The sequence below is a fragment of the Aspergillus karnatakaensis genome (assembly GCF_047715665.1).
Source record: "Aspergillus karnatakaensis strain CBS 102800 unplaced genomic scaffold BJY04scaffold_16, whole genome shotgun sequence".
Classification (NCBI taxonomy): domain Eukaryota; kingdom Fungi; phylum Ascomycota; class Eurotiomycetes; order Eurotiales; family Aspergillaceae; genus Aspergillus; species Aspergillus karnatakaensis.
The window spans coordinates 324,386-344,208 of NW_027395728.1; the positions used below are offsets into that span (position 1 = coordinate 324,386).

Here is a 19,823-nt window from a genome sequence, read left to right on the forward strand (position 1 = left end):
AGGAGCCACTATAACCGTATAACGTCACAGCAAACATTAGGTACACAGTTTCCTTGATTCTCGACTCATTGTATTGAACTCTTTCTAAATATAAAATGGGAATAGCAGATAAAACCAGCAATGCTCTATACGCCACACATAAAAAATCCAACCCGACCCGAGAACACCTTGTGGAAATGGTTTACATAATTTCGCATGTAGGAATACTTCGCCCACATACGACACGCTCAAAGACTGCCATTGCTTGCAGACAAGCGCCTACTGCGCTCATACAACCACTTGTTGCTCAGTCCCAAGCTTCCCCGCTTCCCTGTCGCTGGAGAAGGACTAGCCGGCACGAAGATTGAGTCTTTAAAAGGTGAGCTCCGGCTGTGCGGCGAAGACGAGCCAAAGCTTGGCCTGCGTACACTTTCCCTACCACCGTTGGCGACCATCTTGTGCAGAAGTGGGCTGGGAGACGGAGAATAGGGCATGCTAGTAGAGAACCGAAGACTGGAGGCGCTCGCACTGGCAGACAATGGCGACCCAGACAGACTTGCAGGGCTTGCTGCCCTCGAGACAGACGACACTCTATATTTTGGGGGAGTCGCGTAAGATGTTGCTGGTGTTGAGGCAAAAGACTTGGAGGGATCGAGGCCGAGAAGGGCCCGCTGGGTCGGGGTGAGAGGAATATCGGACATGTCGTCTTTGGGTCGGAAGAGAGGGAAAAGTGCCACCAGGATATTGAGGATAAATATCAATCGCAGAAGCAGCAGCGACACATCGGGGTAGGTTGAAAACTCGATCTTTCCCTGGATCCAAAGAGCGCTGGGGCAGTCTAGTTAGCGAAAGGTGTAGTCGCAAACAGTCCATGCCGTTACGTACTAGTGCCTGAAGGTGCTCCCAAAGACCCAAGTACCAAGCAAAGCACCACCATTCCACATAACTCTCTTCACATCACGATCTCCGAAAGTCCCCGCATGCTGTCGTCGCACAATCTCATTCAAATGTGGATGGCGCCATTTTCCGGGGGTCTGCGATTGCTCGGAGACAGGCGCAGGGCTCAACGCAGATTTGGGGGTTGAGGGAAGGAAAAGAGAAGACATGGAGTTGAGTAAAGAGACAACTGTCAAAGGTGAGTCTGCATTTCAGGGCTACAGGGGGATGGGACAAGGACTCACCTGAAAACTAAACGCAAAATTTACTGAACTTACCTGAATGAAATGAATGGCCTCGCCTTATTCTTCCATCTGTACGAGAGCTTGGATCTCGTTTGACGATTGCTTGATTTGGGGTTGATTTGGGTTAAGGTGATTGTTTTGGTAAATGCACGGCCAGAGCCCTCTGGCAACCGGAGAGACAAGCGCCGTTACCGCGATGCCTTTACCAATCAGGAAATATCCTAGGTACCACCGTATCAGTAGACGCGCCCATCTTCCCCACATCTCCAGCTCACCAGCTCACCATCTCACGTCATCCGATGATCCGACACATCTCCGTCCCATGGTTTTTTTGAAAGCAAGAGTTGAACTAGCCTTGAGTTAATGATTGAAACCGAAAGCGAAGGTCCTGGTCATTATTGATTCTCGAAATGGCTACGCCAGTGTCAATTGCTGAGAAGCTTGACGGCTTGCTTAATGAAGCGCTTGCTGATTGGAATATATACACGAGCTTAATCGCCGGCGCTATTGTCACCCTCGCCGTCGCCTCGTTCGTTACCTCCAAAGACCCGGAAATCCATCCCTTCTTGCTCGCTCGTCAGTCGACTTCGTTTCCCGTACGACAGCCCGGTGAGTCAGCTGCTCATAGGAGCCTGGAGACGCCGCATGGCTTTCCCCTCCGATCTGGTCTAAATGTGAAGGACCCGGGTGCCCCCAAATGGACCAGCGGGCGGAACGGCGATCTACGTGATGTTTGGAAGGCTGCTGTGCGCGGAAAGGTTGAAGAGGACGGCTCTAGCTCTGGTAAACAGGGCAAGATTTACACGGTGCTTGGAAAGCAGGCCGTCGAGCATTCGTTGGACCAAATCACAGCCGAAATCAATGTTATTGGAAAGCGTCTGCAGTCCGGAAAGGCTAAGGTTGTCGCTGTATGTCTGACCGATTCCGTCGAACTTTTGGCCTCTATCTTTGGTGAGTGTTGATAGGTAGTCATTGTGATTAGGGTCGTCGCTAATGAGCCGGCTAGCTGGAGCTTTCTATGGATTCAAGATCGTGATTATTCCCCACAACCTCGGCGCGGAGGAACTCTCTGGGTTGCTACAAAAGGCTCAGGCAGATTCGCTGATTGCGGAGGCGGGCTCGCTCGACCTCACCCTTGTGGCTGGCAATAATAAACAGCTTTCACACGTAATCTGGGTTGCAAAGCTTGGAAGTAGACATATGGACTGGAACGACGTGCCAAAGGAAGTTGAAGGTCGCCTTGATGTTGCCGTTTGGCATGAGCTTGTCGATGAGAAGAAGGAATTGGCCGGTCTGGAGATCCCAGAATGGGACCCTAACTCCCCAACCCCTACGCTATCCACCCTGTGGTCCGGCGAATTCATCGAATATGGGCCAAAGGTAAGTTGTTTTGCCTTGCCAGAATTTCTCCCAAGTCCGGCTTTGCTGATAAGCCTCGTAACAGAACCTGGTGGCAGGTATTGCCGGCTTGATTTACTCCCTACCTCGCACACAACGATTTAATAGCAGCGACTTGGTCCTATCGATCGACTCTCTCTCACGACTTTACCCTCTTTGTCAGGTTTTGGCTGCCCTTTTCACAAACGCGTCCGTTGCACTCAACTCCGTTGCTGGCGACAATGTTGATTTCGCTCTTGCTACCGTCGGAGTGTCCCCTACTGTCATCATCGCATCCTCCCGCACGATATCTGAGTACCACGCTAAGTTCATGAAACCACACTCCGGCTTCCTTTCCTCAATTGCGCGCTGGTTTCAAGTGCGATCATTAGACGCTGGAAACATGCCATCTCAAGGATTCTTCAGTCGGCTAGCCAACGTTGGTCCCACCGCAGAGCTTTCTCTTGATAGGCTTCGTTTGCTTTGCATTGCACACCGTATTGATGAGAAGCCTGATGCTCGTCTTGACCACGAGCAATTGACTGATCTCAGAGTACTCACCGGGGCACGTGTGGTGTACGCCTTGACTAGTCCAGGAGTCGCTGGTGCAATCTCTCAGACGAACGTCTTTGACTACCGCCGCTTTAATGAGACTAGCCACTTCGGTGCCCCATTGAGCACCGTCGAGATTCTCCTGACAGGCGTTGCTGAAGGGACAGAGCAAGGACAGGTATGTGCAATTCGGATATAGTCCGCGGTCTAAAATCGATGTCTTGCTAACTCATTTTACTAGCTCACGGTTTCTGGACCAGCTGTTGTCTCAGGAAAGACAACCCTTCCAGTACAGGCCCGGATTCGTGATGACAATACGTTTGATCTTGTTTGAGATATTTTAGCGCCGAAGCGAATGATGCACAGTATCTATGTCGGCGTTGCTTGCTTTAAGGGAAGTTGATGATGTACGCAGCGATAGTGGAAAGTTCGCAGAGGCATCGAAAGTAATCAAGAAATCCTCATTTGATAGTAATACAGCTCAAAAATCGCTTATTGAATAATGTACAAAATGTTCCTGGATCACTAGACTTTCTACTCCTTATGCAGCAGGGTAGCCTGCTTAAAACCAAGGGTAGGGTTTTCCACGACCTTCGCAGGTGCCATCTTCTTCAACTTCTTGATAAAAGTGCCATATTCCGCCACCCGCTCCCTCAGTCCCTTAGAAACATCCTGTGCCTTTGAAATCTCGGGTACTCTCAATGCAAGAAGCATGCCGTTGTAACTCATAACGATCTCTTGTAGGAGTTCATCAATCAGAGCCCATTTGGCATCTGCTGACGGCTGAACCGGTGGTTCCCAACTAGCCAAGAATCGTTGCGCGAATTTGAGGACTTCCGCTCCCTGCTCCTTGCTTGGCTCTTGAAGAGCATAAGCAGCATTGAGCTCAAGCAGTGCACCAATCACGAATGGACTCTTCCTAGGGTCTTTCTCCAGGGAATTGACAGCGTGCGCATCAGTCTCCATCTGAAGTGCAAATTGCGTCGCGAGTCTATGCGCTTTCTCGACATCGGGCTCCGAAGAGACACCTTCCAGGGCGAGCAAGTGGAGCTGTAAAAAGAGCTTCTTGACAATTTCAGTGTCTTTGAGCCAAAAATGCGTCTCTTTCGGGGTCTGCGCACATTGAAGGAGCGCACCAAGGCCGTTGGACTGGCCGGCCTTTCTTATGAGCCACTCCCAACGAGTACGTGAGATCTTTCGGTTTGCGTTGTAAAGCCCAGTAAGGAAAAGGGGAAGGTTGGACCAGTTTTTCGCCTCGAACATAAGGTAGAGCGCCGCGTATGCATCTTGTCTTGACGGTAGTGCCTCCACATCTATGGGACGAAGGAGGTAGGGCTCGTCCTTCGGACCAATTGACACTGTAATCGGATTCTCCCTCAGCTTATCGGCAAATCTCTGTTTATAAATCATACGCTTCTGCTCGGTGTTTAGCGAGTGAGGGACGAAGACTTCATCGCGGAAACGGTTGAGGGCTTTGTCAAGCTCGGGAGACGCGGTAGGGTAGAACGACGGGATTGCTGCTATAGCATTAGATGGTTTTTCCTTTGACGGGTGTAGGTTTTCTTTGCGGATTCTCACTTCTTGCCGACCAGCTGCGTTTCTGCGTGAATTGGAAGACGGATTGGCGGAAACCGTTCGCAGTCTGGCCGCGGAGGAGGCTGCTCATGGCGTAGGGCGCCATATCAGTTCACAAATGTATCTCAGAAAAGCTTCCAGCAGAGATTATACTTTTGCAGAGAACAGCTGATTGCACTCAATTGACTTCTAGATGGCTGTTGGAGTGATGGAATTGATGCCGATAATTGTAATCTAGCTATTGACGGCAGAAAAGTTCGGGCGGTAGTTATCACGAGGTACGGAATTGGTCTTGGCGGAAATTTGAGCTTCCGCCTTCGAGACAATTGTTCTCCTTCCAGCATCGGAGTGGTCAGTCAACGACGCTCTCTGCACAACCATGGCGAATTTCTCACAGCTGGCTCGGCAGCTGAGCTGCTTGAGGTCACTGGCGAAACCTCAGCCATCGATTCAATTTGACGTCTGTCGCCGGTCGATCTCCACGAAATACACCCCCAAACCGGAGCACAAGCCGATCCCTACAGACCTTCCACCCCAATTCCTTTCTCAGATACCCGCACGATTCAGGCCTCACGGTACATACCAGTCCCACGCCTTATTCAAATCTAGAGTACGTGATCTTATCTAACGTCAACGTTTTCAGAGCCCAAGAAGATCAAAGTCTACCCTGCTCCGCCCTCCGCCGCATCGAAGTGCAAGGATCCCCTAACAACAGTGAGGGAACAACAATTAGCGATACTCGATCCCACGGGGGAACGCACAGCGCTTGCTGACTACCGTCGGAACCCCAGGAGCGTCAAAGTCGGCGATATTCTCCGAGTAACGTTCAAGAATGGCGATCCATTTTCCGGCGTCTGTTTGAGTATCAAACTCTGCGGTGTCGATACGTCCTTCCTTCTGCGTAACGAGCTTTCCAGAGTCGGCGTTGAGATGATGGTCAAAGTTTACAGTCCAAATGTGGAAAGTATCGAGATTGTGCAGAGAACTGCGAAGAGGAGAAGAAGGGCGAGGTTGTACTTCATGAGGTACGTATACGTGACGAGACCTTGCCGACCGGAGCCAAACCAGGCGCATTCTTTCCGAGGAGATTTTCTAATAGCCCTAATAGACAGCCCAAGCACGACATGCGCAGCGTCGAGGGTATCGTCAATAACTACCTCCGGCAAAAGTCCGCTCTTACAGGTCAAAGGACCATCCACCGCGGGAAGAGGTAGTGGTCTGCATATACAGCTGCCTTTAGTCTTGATGTCTTACCCTTGTATTACTACCAGCACATGTACATTTGAACCTTTCAATATGATGACACCCTTTTTCGGTCCTTCTCGACATAATTCATAATACCCGGGCACATCCAGCGGCCACCGCAAATGTTCAGGATACCCGTCAAGGTACACAATCTCTTGCGCTGCCAGAGTGATTTTCTCATTTTGTTCCGAAGCTTAAAGCATTGGGAGTCAAGGTGCCTCGAAAAGCTCGAAAAGGGCTTTGATCCATATCCGTGGCCCGACTCGCTATCATGTAGCATGCCTTCTACTTTTCAACCATCCTGCACATGTGAAACACATGAAGGAACTGCGCTCGAGGTGGACTTCCGAGGAGACAGCGGCTTTTCCCCGCAAAACAAGTCAAGAGGACCAGCTCAGCTGTACCCTCAACAAATGACCATCAGCGAGCGAGGCTTTGAACCGTCAACTTCGAGCAGCATGATGGACTCCATTGTTATTTTAGGTTGGTCGGCCGGCATTTAATTCATCCTCGACAACTCCCCCTTGTCCAGTCGAGAGCGGGGTCCCCAGCTAACCGATCGGGCTCTGGGCGCCAACCCACTATAACCGCGCCATGCCTTGGTCAGTGGAATTTACGAAGCGATTCATCGTATGTTCACTAACTGATTGGATCGATTTCAGAAGGTCACTTCGTTAAATGAAGCGCAATTCTTGGGGACGGACACTAGTGAGATGTTCTCCATTACGGTTGATCCTGGCCTGCGGACAATAATGCTAGGGCTGCTCTTTGACCCGGACAAGGCATTGGCAGTTGCTCGTCTCGATTGGCAGAATCTGTTAGCCTAAAGATGATGCCATTTAAACTTATTATTCACCCCCTCTCTCTCGAACTCTACCGAAGTTCTAGTCGCGTGAGTTCTGGCATCCGGAGGTGAGCCTCCGCGTTTAGTTTCCCGTACACGACCAGGCCGTTGATGCGAGAAGATGGTCCTCTTCTTTCGTCAAACATGGACATTGACGGTTAAAAATCTGCTGGTCGTTCTCGTCCGTCCTCTGTTTACAACTATACTCCGTGCCCTGATTCTGCCGGTGGCTTTTGTGGCCTTTATGTCTGCCTCCCCTAGCCTTGAAGTTTTCAAGATCAAACTCGAATCTAACAATATCGGCACAGATCCTATGCGCGCAACCTATTCATACAACCTGCAACTTACGGAATCGGCGATCCAACCCGTGTACGCTCGTTCGGTGATGCGCTTGGCTCTGTTGGCGCAGGGAGGAACAGATTGGTCTTTGTTCATAACGGCTTCGTCGACGGCCCCATTGAGCAAGTAATCAACGAGGTTGCGGAGCCGGTAAGGCAAAGCCAGCATGAAGTTCACATACTTTCCGATGAGTCTGAGGTGCGGGAGCTATGTCGAACGTCGCTTCGCGGTATGTCCAGCTGCATTGCGGCGGCCATCTTCTACTCGTCCCCGACAGAAGGCCCAGATGAGGCATGGAACTACACATTACGAACGGACGCAGTCCTAGGCGAGGGTATTGATGTGGATAGTACGGACAACGACCAGCAGATTTACCTCTTGCCTTTCCAGAGGTCGATAGACTGGGCAATTGCACGGACTAACTCGTCGTTCGATACAAGTGATCTTCCGCAAGAGGTCTTGACATCTTCATTCTCTATTCTCGGTCTTATGCTAACCCAACCTAGACACTAGAGTATCCATTCACTTCCCTGAATGAAGAAGAACGGGAAGACCAGATCCGGACTCGGTACATGGGGGCTATCATAGATGTCATCGCGGTGGCCATATTCATTGGCATAGTGGGTGTGACTTATCAGCTTACGGGTTTAATTGCATCGGAGAGGGAGATTGGATTGAGTCAATTGATCGATTGCATGATGCCGAATTCATCACCCTGGAAATCCCAAGCCGCTCGATTCTGCGCCGCCCATCTTGCATTGGATATTGTTTACGGTCCGGGATGGATAATCATGGGTGCGATCCTGAAAGCTGGTGTATATGCCAGAACCTCGGCTGGTATCACGATAATCTACCACATCTTGACTGGTCTCGCTCTCTCGTCCTTTTCTATATTTGGTGCATCCTTTTTCAAAAGGGCGCAGCTCAGTGGAATATCCGTCGTGCTTGCATGTCTGCTCCTGGGCGTGGTAGCCCAGATGGTGCCAGCATCTAGTAATGGGGTGGTGGTGATTCTTGGACTCCTGTTTCCTTCTATGAATTATGTTTACTTTTCAATCTTTGTGGCTCGCTGGGAGAGAGAAAACCTAGCCGCGTCACTGACCGAAGCCGCGCCGAACAACCCCTGGAACCTCCCTGGGATAGCTTTGTGGATACTCCTCATTGTTCAGATTATCGTCTATCCGATCTTGGCCGCCGTGGTCGAACGTATATTATACGGAACGGCGTCAAAGAATCGACAATCTTCCAATGCCGACGCTTCCGTCGCACTGAGTATCCACGAGTTTTCAAAAATATACCAACCAGGATGGTTCTACCGGACGATTGGAAGGTGGTTTGGCAGCAACCGCCAAAGTGTACATGCCGTTAACAACCTCTCGCTCGACGTCAGCAAGGGGCAGATTATGGTGTTGCTGGGCGCCAACGGATCAGGAAAGTCTACAACACTGGATGCCATTTCAGGCCTATCCAAGTTGTCCTCTGGAGACATCAGCATCAACTATGGCCGGAAAGACCCGAGCTTTGGCCTCTGTCCGCAGAAGAATGTTCTGTGGGATAATCTAACAGTCAAGGAACATGTCAGGATCTTCAACAAGCTCAAATCGACGGGAAAAGTGGACAGTGATGGACAAATCTTGCAACTGCTGAAAGATTGCGACCTTAACAAGAAGATCAAGGCACGTTCTAAGACGCTCTCCGGTGGCCAGAAGAGAAAGGTACAGCTAGCTATAATGTTCACGGGTGGCTCTTCAGTATGCTGCGTTGACGAGGTCTCATCTGGTCTTGACCCGTTATCGAGGAGGAAGATTTGGGATATCTTGCTGGCTGAGAGAGGCTCGAGGACAATTGTCTTGACGACACATTTCCTAGATGAGGCAGATTTACTTGCTGATCATATTGCTATCCTCTCGAGGGGTGTTCTCAAGGCCAATGGGTCGAGTGTTGAGCTGAAGAATCGACTTGGCTCCGGTTATCGTATCCATGTTTTGAATGTTCCTGGATCTGAACATGCCACTCGGTCCCGGTTCACAAACATTCCTAAGGAAGTCCACTTTGATGAGACGGTATATACAGTCGAAGGTTCTGCCGAAGCTGCTCGGTTTGTGTCGGAGCTGGAACAAGAAGGTGTCACCGAGTACCGAGTCAGTGGACCTACAATTGAAGATGTCTTCCTCAAGGTTGCGAGCGAAGTCGACTTGAGTTCTTCTGGTGAGAACGTCAATACAACTCAGCATGCACGCAAAGATATCGTCGATGGCCCAAGCGAGAAGGGCGAGAATAGCTCGTTGGAACTGATGACTGGCCGCCGTATCAGCTTGTTATCTCAGGCCTGGTTCCTTTTTCGAAAACGAATGACCATTCTTCGTCGCAATCCTCTCCCTTATCTTGCTGCCTTCCTAATTCCTGTTATTGCAGCTGGACTAGTGACATTGTTCCTCCAGGGAGTTCCCAGACCAGGCTGCGGAGGGGAAGACTCATACAGAACACCGGAGTCCACCATCGCGGACCAGTGGGACGAGCTACTCCTTGTGATCGGCCCAGCAGATAGAGTACAGCCAGAACTTCTCGAGAGCTTCATTTCGTCCATGAGTAACCGACTCGACTCTGATCCAGGGGAGTCAGACGGCACAAACCAGTCCAGCATCGAATCCCACTTCCACATTGCGGCCAATTATCCTGACTTCACCAATTGGATAGCCGACAACTATCACAATGTGACCCCCGGGGGCGTCTACCTAGGCGACTCGCTCTGGGAACCCACTATTGCATGGAAGGGGGACAACGCAAACTTCCCTCTTGCCGCGCTCACACAGAATGTGCTGGACCGCCTTATAACAGGCATGCCCATCAATATCGGCTTCGAGTTCTTTGACATTCCCTTAATGGCCGACTTCTTCGATATCATGCAGCTCATTGTGTACTTTGGCCTGGCAATGTCTGTGTATCCGGCTTTCTTTGCATTGTACCCAACCATTGAACGACTCCGGAACGTGCGCGCTCTACATTACAGCAACGGTGTCAGGGGCCTATCCCTGTGGTTGGCATACATATCCTTCGACTTCTGCATGGTCGTGGCCTCGAGCGTCCTGGCCATCATTATTTTCAGAGCCGTTTCCGATATCTGGTATCATATTGGATATCTTTTCGTGGTGTTCTTCCTCTACGGCCTATCCGGGACATTGTTCTCGTATGTGGTGAGCCTCTTTACAAAGAGTCAACTAGCAGCATTTGCATTCGCCGCAGGAGGCCAGTGCGTGATGTTTCTCGTCTATTTCATTGCTTATATGTCGGTTCTGACCTACGCGCCGACGGACAAGATCGATTCCTACCTTGATATCGCTCATTACACAATCGCCATTGTCTCCCCCTCAGGTAACCTGCTTCGCGCCTTGTTCACCTCCTTGAATCTCTTCTCCATCCTCTGTCGAGGCGCTGCGGGCCGAGAAATCGCGTCGTACCCAGGCGAGATCGGTCTGTACGGTGGACCGATCCTCTATCTCCTCGCCCAGTCCGCCTTTCTATTTGCATTACTCGTCTGGGTCGAGAGCGGCTCTCCAATCTTCACCTGGCTGAGAGCCAAATCCAAACCAGAAGACCTCGAAGAGAAAGAACCTATAGACAAGGACATCGCCGAGGAAATCAGCCGCGCGTCCAACTCCACAGATAACCTCCGCCTCCTCCACGTCAACAAAACCTTCAAGAAATTCACTGCCGTCGAAGACATCACCTTCGGCGTCGGCACGGGCGAAGTCTTCGCCCTGCTCGGTCCCAACGGCGCCGGAAAGACCACAACCATCTCCCTCATCCGCGGCGACATCCAACCAACCCGCGGCAACGGCGAGATCCTCGTCGCCGGCATCTCCGTCCTCAAACAGCTCGCAACCGCCCGCTCCCGCCTAGGCGTGTGTCCCCAGTTCGACGCAATGGACCAAATGACCGTTCTCGAGCACCTCATCTTCTACGCCCGCATCCGCGGCATCCCAGACGTCACCCACAACGTCCGCGAGATCGTCCGCGCCGTCGGCCTAACCCCCTTCCAGCACCGCATGGCCACTAAGCTCTCCGGCGGAAACAAGCGCAAGCTCTCCCTCGGCATCGCGCTCATGGGTAACCCCTCGGTTCTTCTCCTGGACGAACCCTCCTCCGGTATGGACGCGGCGTCGAAGCGCGTTATGTGGAAGACTCTCGCTGCAGTGGCACCGGGGCGCTCGATCGTCCTCACTACGCACTCGATGGAAGAAGCAGATGCCCTTGCGCATCGCGCGGGCATCATGGCTAGACGGATGCTCGCGCTCGGAACAACAGACGCTCTCCGCAGCAAGTACGGGAATATGTACCACGTGCATATTGTCCATGCCGCTGCACCGCATACCTCTGATGAAGCGATGGAGAGGATCCGCGATTGGGTCACGGATACCTTCCCTGGCGCTGTGATCGAGCAGAAAACATACCATGGACAACTGCGCTTTAGTGTCCCTGCGGATCAGTCGCAATCTCATACTGGAGATAAAGAGACGGATGATGAGAAGAGTTCGGCTTCGGATGAAATTCATCCGCTTTCACTTCACTCTGGGGCTTCGACGCTCGTTGGGAGTGAGAATATCAGAGGAAGGAGTAGTGTCAGCAAGCTGTTTTCGAGGCTTGAGATGAATAAGGCGAGTCTGGGGGTTGAGCATTATTCGGTTAGTCAGACGACGCTGGATCAGGTGTTTTTGACGATTGTGGGGAGACATCATATCCGGGAGGAGAATTCGGGGTAAATGGTCTTTGGGATGTCTGGGCGTTGTGTTGTTCTTGAATCCTTGCGTGGAGTTGGTTTGCTTTATTGTATATATGGGTTCCAAGTATATATCCAGTTCGTCACAGAATCACCTGCTGTATAAATCCAGTGTACCTAAGAACTACTCAAGCTTGAAAGTCATGTCTAGTTCTCCTGCTACCTTTTGGAGGCAGCAAAAGGCAGAAAAGTCAGCTAACCACTCTTCCTTCCTTCCTGTAGTAAAGCCCCTTCCTTCCTAATCCGCTCAATTCCAGTTCCAGGAACCTAGTAGATGTACCGAAAACTGCACGAAAACATCATTAGTCCCATAACCAATCCATATCACTCGACTCCAGTCTTAAACGAAAGATGAAATGAAAAGAAGTACGTACTTCAAATTCTCCCGGTCCGTCAAATCTAAAAATGCCGTTGCACCAAGATCCCTCCCCTCCAGACCGCCCTCCATCTGGCTTTGGATGCGATCGCGCTTCTTATTTTCCCAGCGAAGGAGGAGGCCTAGCGCTGTGATAAGGACTGCCTCAATGAGGTGGGAGACGATCATGGACCAGATGCCGAGGGGGTATGTTGGTCTGTAGGATGCATTAGTTTGGGATTGATTGTCATTTGGGATGAGTGGGGTTCGAGAAAGGGTGCAGGGGAGGGGCTATACTTCTGGCTATCCCAATAGAAAAATGGGCCGGCAATATTTCCTGTGCAGTAGCCGAGGAAGAGAACGGCGTTTGTGACGACTTTCTTTGTGTGGCCTGTCTTTTTATCAGTCTTTGTGCTTGTAGAAAAATTTGGGGCAGACATACCGGCAGTGTTGGCGATCTGCATACTCAGAATAAGCACGAACGCCGCATTGTAAGGGCCCGTGAGGTAGTAGCAGATTAGTCGTCCGACTGTCCGGTCTGATGGGACGTAGCGGAGTCCGAATGCACCGGCGATGTTGGGAATCAGGAAGAGCAAGACGAAGACGCAGCGACGGTTCTCGAAGCGGTCATTCAGATACACGCAGACGAGGATAGAAATAGCGATCAGAACGCCGTAGGGGATCTTATTCTATAGTTAGACTTTCTTTCCCGAGATGGAATCGAGAATTGCCACACACCTGCATCAGGGTCGTCACAAGGGTAGAGAAGCCAAAGCCCTGAATGATGATGGTTCCGAAGTTTGAGATACCACCGTTAGGAATGTTGCAAACACATCCAAGTACAAAGAAGAAGTAGAGCTTGTAATCAGTAAATGCCTCAATGATCTGTTTGGGCTTGAGATGCTTGTTCTCAATACCAGTTTGATTCTCCCGCAATCGTTCAACCGCAATTCGACGCTCACGAGGAGTAAGTCCAGGAGCATTGACAGGGGAGTCAGGGAGGAAGATGAACATGACAATGCCCCAAGTCGAGCAGAGGGCACCGCTGCTTCAAATCAGCAACCTGATTGCATTGAGCTTGCAGGTAACATACATCACAATGAACTCGTACTTCCACGACGGAAGAGCACCCTTTATATTACCGATTCCATAACCTAGCAGGCCACCGAGAGCAATTCCCAGACCATTCGCAGTATACCAGATACCCATACGCACGGGCTGCTCGCGGCGCGTGTACCACATGGATGTGATGAGCATGAAGGCTGGGTCGGCACAGGCTTCTGCAGCTCCTCCAAGGGCCCGGAGGACGGCCAGAGTGGTAAAGTTATGGCATGCCGCTTGGATCATGAGGAAGACGCCCCTGGATCATTAGTGACCCTTGAGCGGTTGATGACATGAATAAAACTTACCACATGAAGATGTTGATGCCGAGATACTTTCCTGTAGGTCATCAGCATTCTGCTTGTAGGTATGTTGTTGAAAGACATACCAATAGGGAATCGTTGTAGCATGAGATTAGTAGGCTAACAGGGTCAGTAAGGACATTATCACACGATCATGTCTGACATACCAACGCCCAGGCCAAGAAACCAAAGTAAAAAATACTACTCAGCCAGCTATACTGCGTGCCATGAAGGTTCAAGTCTTCCACAATCCCAAAGATAGCAGCATAACTCAGCGTAGTCTACCAAGAAGTCAGTAACTATCTTGCTTTAGACGAGGTAAAATAAACAGAACATACCTTGTCAATGTAAAAGAACGCATAACAAACAGCCAAGTAGGGCAAAATCATCAAATCAATCTTCCACAGCACCCTCCGCGCTTCAGCCGGGTCAACCTCCTCATGAAGCTCATCCGGGTTATTGAACAGCGCCATGGCAGTATCGCCCTCCCTGCCAGCCGTCATCGGAGGCTTAACGGGAGCATCTTCGTCATGGTTGGCGGTAGGTGCGTTGTTGTTGTCCTTGTTGATATCGGAGCCGCCGAGCGACTGGAATCGAGAGGTCAGACCCATTTTTGGCATTGCTCTATGCGTCTTATCCGCCAGAAGGAAATTGACGAGAAAGAATGATAAAGGTGGACCACGGCCATTTATAAATGCGTGAATGTTGGGGTAGGGGAAATAAAGTTGGGCAGGGTCTCGGACATTATGGCGATCAGTTGATACGGACCCGTATTCTGTACTCCAAGTCTCCAACAGGAGCGAGCTTTCTCCGCGAATAACCAAGGTAAAGAGTTCTTGGACATGGATGAAGTGCCTCGGATCTACGTCAAGTGTATGGGAGCTCTGCAACGGAGGTCCACTGGTCTGTATCCACAGCGGAGGTGCGGGATTGGGGTATTCGCGGGGATCAAAGGTCCCCCATATGGTGAAAGAGCCATGTCATGGCGTGGGGGTGAAAGGAAGCTTGGGCTCGGGGTGGCTGCGGAAGTCTGCGAGAACTCCGACGAGGGTGTACCGGCGTGTGAGGAGAAGATTGGGTGGAAAAGGCAAGGAATGGTCGGACAAAGGCCGATCAATGCTGGAAATCGTGGGCTAATAGGTGGAAGAATGGGAGTGAAAGAGAGATGATGGACAAAGGAAGAGGAGGAAAGAGGAAGGGAGCTGCATCGAGAGGGGTGGGGGACGTGGGACGGTGGGGGTCACTCTCTCTGAGTCTGTAATCTCTATCTCTCTAATTTGCGGGGAGAATCCGGGGTTCAACAACCTCACTTTTGTTTCATTACTTTTGTATGTACTTTTAAGCTGCTTTCTCTATACACATCATACGATCCTTCCGAGCCCCCCCACTTCCCCCCATTTCTTATCCCCTCTGAATGACTTATCGTCGGTTGAAGTTCAGGTAGCGAGCCTACAACAGTTAGTACTGGACAAAACAAAAACTTGAATAGAAGGCAACTTACAGCCAAGAACAAGATGATCAGGTTCGACCCAATGAACGCAGCAAAAATACCCAGATCTCTCCATCTGTTGTCGAAGCTCATCTCGAATGCTTGATAATATTCGTCGCCCACTCTGTACGCGCAGTACTCGCAATCCCGAGTCGCGTTGTCGGCCAAATACCCAATACCGCCTCTGTCAAAGAACGCCTGCATGTACTCGCCACAGGTCTGTCCAAGAGGAGCCTGGAAGCGGTTGTACTCACTTGAAGTGCACACAACAGAGCGGCCATGCAGTTCAGTCGTGACCATACCACTGATGATGCGGGTAAACGGATCGAGCTCGTAGAACCAGGCTTTCCAGAACCCAGGCATCTGAGGCTTTGGGATCATGACACCACAGAACAAACTGAACAGAATCATAAGCGGAGGATTGTACTGAGACGCAATCATGCTGTTCGGGGTTAGGGCTTGGATCATCTGGCCGAGAGTCACCGCGAAGACTTGAGTGATCATAACCATGAGGAACTGATAACCTGCCCGGTCACTAGCGGTTTGAAAGCCTGGAATATAGTAGATGAACAGGAAGAACAGGACTCCACACAGGAGACAGTACGGTAATTCAGCGACAACCATGGACACTGCAAAGGCAAAGTTTTTGTATGTCTTCGATGCCGCTTCTCGGAAGAAGATCAAGCGGGACATCTCATACCGAGGCTCAACCATCTGGATGATGATGATTGGAATAACGGTAATGTTGAACAGCACGAAGATTCGATACTGCAAAGAAGCTCGGGAATCATCAAGTTGCAGGAAGGCGAGACCGGTAATCAAGGAAATGCTGACGTGGGTGAAGAGTCGAGTAAAGCCATATTTGTGAGAGCGCCAGAAGACGACATTGGTCCTCTTGCAAACAGTCTTGATCTGATGCCAGAGCGGAGTAGCGTATTCCTTCTCAGCAACATCTGTCGCTTGGTTCCGTCTAGCCTCTTCAGCACGCCTTTGCTTGATTTCAATGATCTCGCGCTTGGTCTGCTCAAGTTCCGGGGACGCTCTCCAGAAATCGGCCCATTCAGTATTTCCCATATGGCGAGTCTGTCCGGCACCAATAGCGTCCAGCATCCATTCAGCGGGATTCGCAGAAGGCGGACACTCGGCACCGTTGCGGCGGAAATAGGAAAGCAGTGTGCTTGAATCATCACCAATATCACCAAAGTATACACATTCGCCGCCCTTCTTCAGCAGCAGCAACCGGTCAAAGTTCTCGAATAGCGCGGAGTTTGGCTGATGAATAGTGCAGAGAATAGCCTGTCCCGAAGCTGCAAGCTTACGCAAGAATCGAACGACTACTTTTGTCAGACATGCTAATCAACTAGTGGGTATCAGGGCCAACTTACTATTGAACGCAGACTGGCTGTCAAGCCCTGAAGTGGGCTCATCCAGAAACAGAAGCATTTCAGGCTTCGCAGCCAACTCAACACCAATGGTAACCCGTTTTCTCTCTTCCACGGACAGGCCGGTCTCGGGCGAACCGATAGCAGCATCCGCAAGGTTCTCTAGCTCCAGTAGTGATATGATTTCCTCAACATACTCATACTTCTCAGACTGTGGCACGTCGTAGGATTGACGAAGATCAGCGGAGAAGCGAAGTGCTTCGCGGACAGTCTGCATAGGTTCGTGCACATCCATCTGCTCCGCGTAAGATGTGCCTCTCTGGAAAGATGTACCGGGCTTAGCACCGTCGACCAGAATATCGCCAGTGATGACGCCGATGTTTTTCCTCGCCGCCAGAACATCCAACAAGGTCGTTTTGCCAGCGCCAGACGCACCCATCAAAGCTGTCAGTTTGCCAGGTTGAACGTAGCCATAGATATTATTCAGCAGTCGCCGGGTACCAGACGGCACAGGTACATCGTAACATACGTCCTCCCAAGTCAATACCGGTTTCGAGGCTAGAGAATTATCGGCTCCAGGACCATCCAGTTCCTTTGTCTGTCTGGTAGCTCGTTTTTCCTTCAAGGCTTCGTTTAGTCGTTTCCGCTCAGCATTCTCTTTCTGGAATGGGGTAACTGTTCTTCCTCCGGCATTGAATCGAACCACCTCGCCGAAATAGAGATTCATTGCGAGGAACGCAATAATAAGAGCTACCATGATACCAAAATTTCGCCAAAGATCTTCTCGTTTATAGTTGAAGGTAGTAGCCAGATAGTTTTGACCAGGAATGATCGGAGATCCCGCTTCGCCGCCAGCAAGGGTGCAGACCTGATGAGCCATATCGTTGTATCCTTCGCCATTAGGAACCAGTGACTCACTCGTGCAAGTCATGTTGAGCCCTTTGAATTCATTGACCATCAAGCTTGCAAAGCCGAGCCCGAATGGATTGATATAGTAGAACCAGCGCAGCCAAACCTGTGCGCTGTGCCACTGGACAAGGTAACCAGACGTCAAAATGAACAAGGTGATTAGGACAGAGACGAAGTTCATCGCATGATCAAAAGCCGGAGAGAGACAGCCGATTGTTCTGAATATAACGGTCATGTTGATGTAGCCAGTAAAGATGAGCAACACAAACGTAAAGAATGCGCCTGCATCCCGAACAAGGCCACACATAAAATAGACTATGACACTGAAGACGAGGATTCTGGCAATGGCGAATGTAGCATCGACGATAATCTGGGCAATGAACAGCGCACTAGGCCGGTAGAAGGCAAACTGTCGGTGTTTATTGACAAGAGGTCGCCCCATCATCGTTGAAGCAAGCTCTGAGAAAGCCTGAAAACCGTTGAAGAGGAAACTGGTAAACAACAGACCACCTCTGGTGAATGCTCCAGCACTTGTTTTTGGAAGATTGAGCCAGACAGTTCCCAAAACAATGGCGACGCCAGTCGAGGTAATCCAGCTGACATTGAGAGCAAACTTGTCCTGCCATTTGATAAAGAATTGACGCTTCATCAAGGCCCAGATCTGCAAATAATACGGGATGAGGTAGACCGACGATTTGGAGGTGTATTTGCGCTTTGCCTCTTGGTTGGCCAGTTCGAAATCATCGTAGATCTGCTTTTCATGTTGAATCTGCTGTCGGTAACTGCTCATTTCCTTAGCGAGCCTCTGGCTATAGACCGAGTCGTCAAATGCAGCAGCGAGGGCTTCGGGCGTGGAAGGAACATTACTTTCGTCACGTCCTTCCTTGTACTCTCGCTCAAACGGATCTGTGCACGACGTGAGATAGTCAGGAGTAGTCTGTCGAGGCTTCTCTTTGAATCCGAGGTTCTCGAAGTATGCACGTGCCTCACTAGCGGGTCCGAAGAAGACCTGTCTGCCACTGTCAATCACCAGGACCTTGTCGAACTGCTTGTAGATGCTCTCCGATGCTTGATAAAGCGAAACAAAAGTTGTAGTCTTGTAAATATTGGTCATAATACGCAGAGACTTGGCGAAGTCGAGCGCTGTGGAGGCGTCGAGACCACGAGTAGAATTGTCCCATGCCAAAACGGTGGCTGCTGTGATCATCATTTCCGCAATACTGACTCGACGTTTCTCTCCTCCAGACACTCCTCGGATGAAGTGGTTTCCTACAACGGTATTGGCAGTGTGTTCGATATTGAACATTTTGAGCAACATGTCAATCACTTTGTCTTTGAACTCTGTTTTGGACACGCCTATTGGCCGCTTGCCAGGGGTCTTCGTATCTAATGCGAATCCAAGCGTTTGCTTCACAGTCAAGGTCGGTTGATGTACATCGTCTTCCTGGTTATAGACCGCCTCCCCGCGAAACCTCTTCGAGAATGTATCGTGGTCGAAGGGGCCGTACAAAACCTCGCCATCTACCGCAGTGTAGCCGAATCGCTGGTTCGTGATCGTTTTCAGGAACGTAGTACAACCGGAGCCGGGACGACCAAGGACCAGCACCATCTCGCCGGGTCGTAGCACACCGCGGAAATCCTTGAGGATGTCAAACTCCTTGCCTCTGTTGCTATATCCGGTCCAGTCCATTATCAAACCCGGGACATTGAAAAAGTCCATCACCGCGTCAGGGAACGTTTTGATGAAACTTTTGGAGCCACCGATTCCACGAACAGTAAGTTTGTCCCAGATAACACCTAAATCGTCAGCGTAGACTGGGTAAGAAGCAGTGGCACCACTTACCAATGTGTTTGCTTTTGATCCCAGCCTCTGATTCCGCTTCTTGATTCCCTCGAAGAGAGGTTTCAAGGTCCCAGGGCTCTACTGATTCAGTCGAGCTAGCGGACCGCTCGATATCCTTGCTGTGGATTTCATTCTTTGACACCTTAGAAGCGTGCTTAGAGAGACGCTGAGCCTGATAAGAAATGGCAGAAAGCTCTCTGTTCAGCTCGGCGAACTCTTGTTCGGCCCTCTCAACATTGACGCCCGAGTCGTGAGAGACAACACCTTGGGGGTTGCTGTGTCGGACCGACTCCCGATTCTGCTCGAACCTCGAATCGAGAGTATCCGCATCCGAGCTGGTAGACGCCCCCAGTTTCTCTTCCATGGCTGCAGTAGCACAGTAGTGCTATGAACAACAATGGGCTGGTGAACGGGGGGCTTGCGCAGAACAAAATAATAATAGAAAAGAGGCTAGATTATTGAGGGAATATCTTTGTTATAAATCAGTTTCCAGCAGCGGAGCGGAGATAAGTGGTGTTCCCCACTAGGAGGAAGGTACACTTAGCAGCCATACTATAATTTAATCCCAAGCGA

The 19,823-nt window shown here is 50.6% G+C and overlaps 6 protein-coding genes across 6 annotated transcripts; 2 read left to right on the forward strand and 4 right to left on the reverse strand.

Annotated features, from left to right (window-relative positions):
• Positions 1 to 51: 51 nt before the first annotated feature.
• Positions 52 to 1,282, reverse strand: BJY04DRAFT_185635 (nuclear pore complex component-domain-containing protein). Its single transcript, XM_073710799.1, has 3 exons — positions 1,161 to 1,282; positions 865 to 1,105; positions 52 to 807 (listed from the first exon to the last, which is right to left on the reverse strand). The coding sequence occupies exons 2-3, from the start codon at positions 1,083 to 1,085 to the stop codon at positions 228 to 230; spliced, it is 801 nt and encodes a 266-aa protein (XP_073572862.1). The 5' UTR covers positions 1,086 to 1,105; positions 1,161 to 1,282; the 3' UTR covers positions 52 to 227.
• Positions 1,283 to 1,462: 180 nt separating this feature from the next.
• Positions 1,463 to 3,587, forward strand: BJY04DRAFT_185638 (uncharacterized protein). The gene is made up of 4 exons (XM_073710800.1): positions 1,463 to 2,111; positions 2,167 to 2,540; positions 2,605 to 3,267; positions 3,331 to 3,587. The coding sequence occupies exons 1-4, from the start codon at positions 1,571 to 1,573 to the stop codon at positions 3,421 to 3,423; spliced, it is 1,671 nt and encodes a 556-aa protein (XP_073572863.1). The 5' UTR covers positions 1,463 to 1,570; the 3' UTR covers positions 3,424 to 3,587.
• A 36-nt stretch (positions 3,588 to 3,623) lies between these two features.
• BJY04DRAFT_216764 (uncharacterized protein) lies at positions 3,624 to 4,755 on the reverse strand (the record flags this gene model as incomplete). The annotated part of the gene is made up of 2 exons (XM_073715852.1): positions 3,624 to 4,606; positions 4,668 to 4,755. 2 exons carry the CDS (start codon positions 4,753 to 4,755, stop codon positions 3,624 to 3,626), a joined length of 1,071 nt encoding a protein of 356 aa, XP_073572864.1.
• Positions 4,756 to 5,043: 288 nt separating this feature from the next.
• Positions 5,044 to 11,852, forward strand: BJY04DRAFT_216765 (putative ABC transporter; the record flags this gene model as incomplete). Its single annotated transcript, XM_073715853.1, has 5 exons — positions 5,044 to 5,239; positions 5,308 to 5,689; positions 5,773 to 5,874; positions 7,062 to 7,548; positions 7,599 to 11,852. The coding sequence occupies 5 exons, from the start codon at positions 5,044 to 5,046 to the stop codon at positions 11,850 to 11,852; spliced, it is 5,421 nt and encodes a 1,806-aa protein (XP_073572865.1).
• A 284-nt stretch (positions 11,853 to 12,136) lies between these two features.
• On the reverse strand, positions 12,137 to 14,238 carry BJY04DRAFT_216766 (putative MFS allantoate transporter; the record flags this gene model as incomplete). The annotated part of the gene is made up of 10 exons (XM_073715854.1): positions 12,137 to 12,155; positions 12,244 to 12,441; positions 12,522 to 12,615; positions 12,667 to 12,907; positions 12,963 to 13,269; positions 13,318 to 13,584; positions 13,634 to 13,664; positions 13,714 to 13,747; positions 13,795 to 13,908; positions 13,966 to 14,238. The coding sequence occupies 10 exons, from the start codon at positions 14,236 to 14,238 to the stop codon at positions 12,137 to 12,139; spliced, it is 1,578 nt and encodes a 525-aa protein (XP_073572866.1).
• Positions 14,239 to 15,021: 783 nt separating this feature from the next.
• BJY04DRAFT_32168 (putative ABC transporter) lies at positions 15,022 to 19,764 on the reverse strand. The gene is made up of 4 exons (XM_073720131.1): positions 19,251 to 19,764; positions 16,502 to 19,204; positions 15,129 to 16,450; positions 15,022 to 15,076 (listed from the first exon to the last, which is right to left on the reverse strand). Exons 1-4 carry the CDS (start codon positions 19,612 to 19,614, stop codon positions 15,047 to 15,049), a joined length of 4,419 nt encoding a protein of 1,472 aa, XP_073572867.1. The 5' UTR covers positions 19,615 to 19,764; the 3' UTR covers positions 15,022 to 15,046.
• Between the last annotated feature and the right edge of the window lie 59 nt (positions 19,765 to 19,823).

Coding starts and splice junctions, on each gene's coding strand:
- BJY04DRAFT_185635 (XM_073710799.1), bottom strand. CDS start 1,085: ATGTCTTCTCTTTTCCTTCCCTCAACCCCCAAATCTGCGTTGAGCCCT. Junction 808..864: donor GGGAGCACCTTCAGGCACTA/GTACGTAACGGC, acceptor AGACTGCCCCAG/CGCTCTTTGGATCCAGGGAA.
- BJY04DRAFT_32168 (XM_073720131.1), bottom strand. CDS start 19,614: ATGGAAGAGAAACTGGGGGCGTCTACCAGCTCGGATGCGGATACTCTC. Junction 16,451..16,501: donor CAGCCAGTCTGCGTTCAATA/GTAAGTTGGCCC, acceptor TGACAAAAGTAG/TCGTTCGATTCTTGCGTAAG. Junction 15,077..15,128: donor TGATCATCTTGTTCTTGGCT/GTAAGTTGCCTT, acceptor TAACTGTTGTAG/GCTCGCTACCTGAACTTCAA.
- BJY04DRAFT_185638 (XM_073710800.1), top strand. CDS start 1,571: ATGGCTACGCCAGTGTCAATTGCTGAGAAGCTTGACGGCTTGCTTAAT. Junction 2,112..2,166: donor ACTTTTGGCCTCTATCTTTG/GTGAGTGTTGAT, acceptor TGAGCCGGCTAG/CTGGAGCTTTCTATGGATTC. Junction 2,541..2,604: donor TCATCGAATATGGGCCAAAG/GTAAGTTGTTTT, acceptor GCCTCGTAACAG/AACCTGGTGGCAGGTATTGC.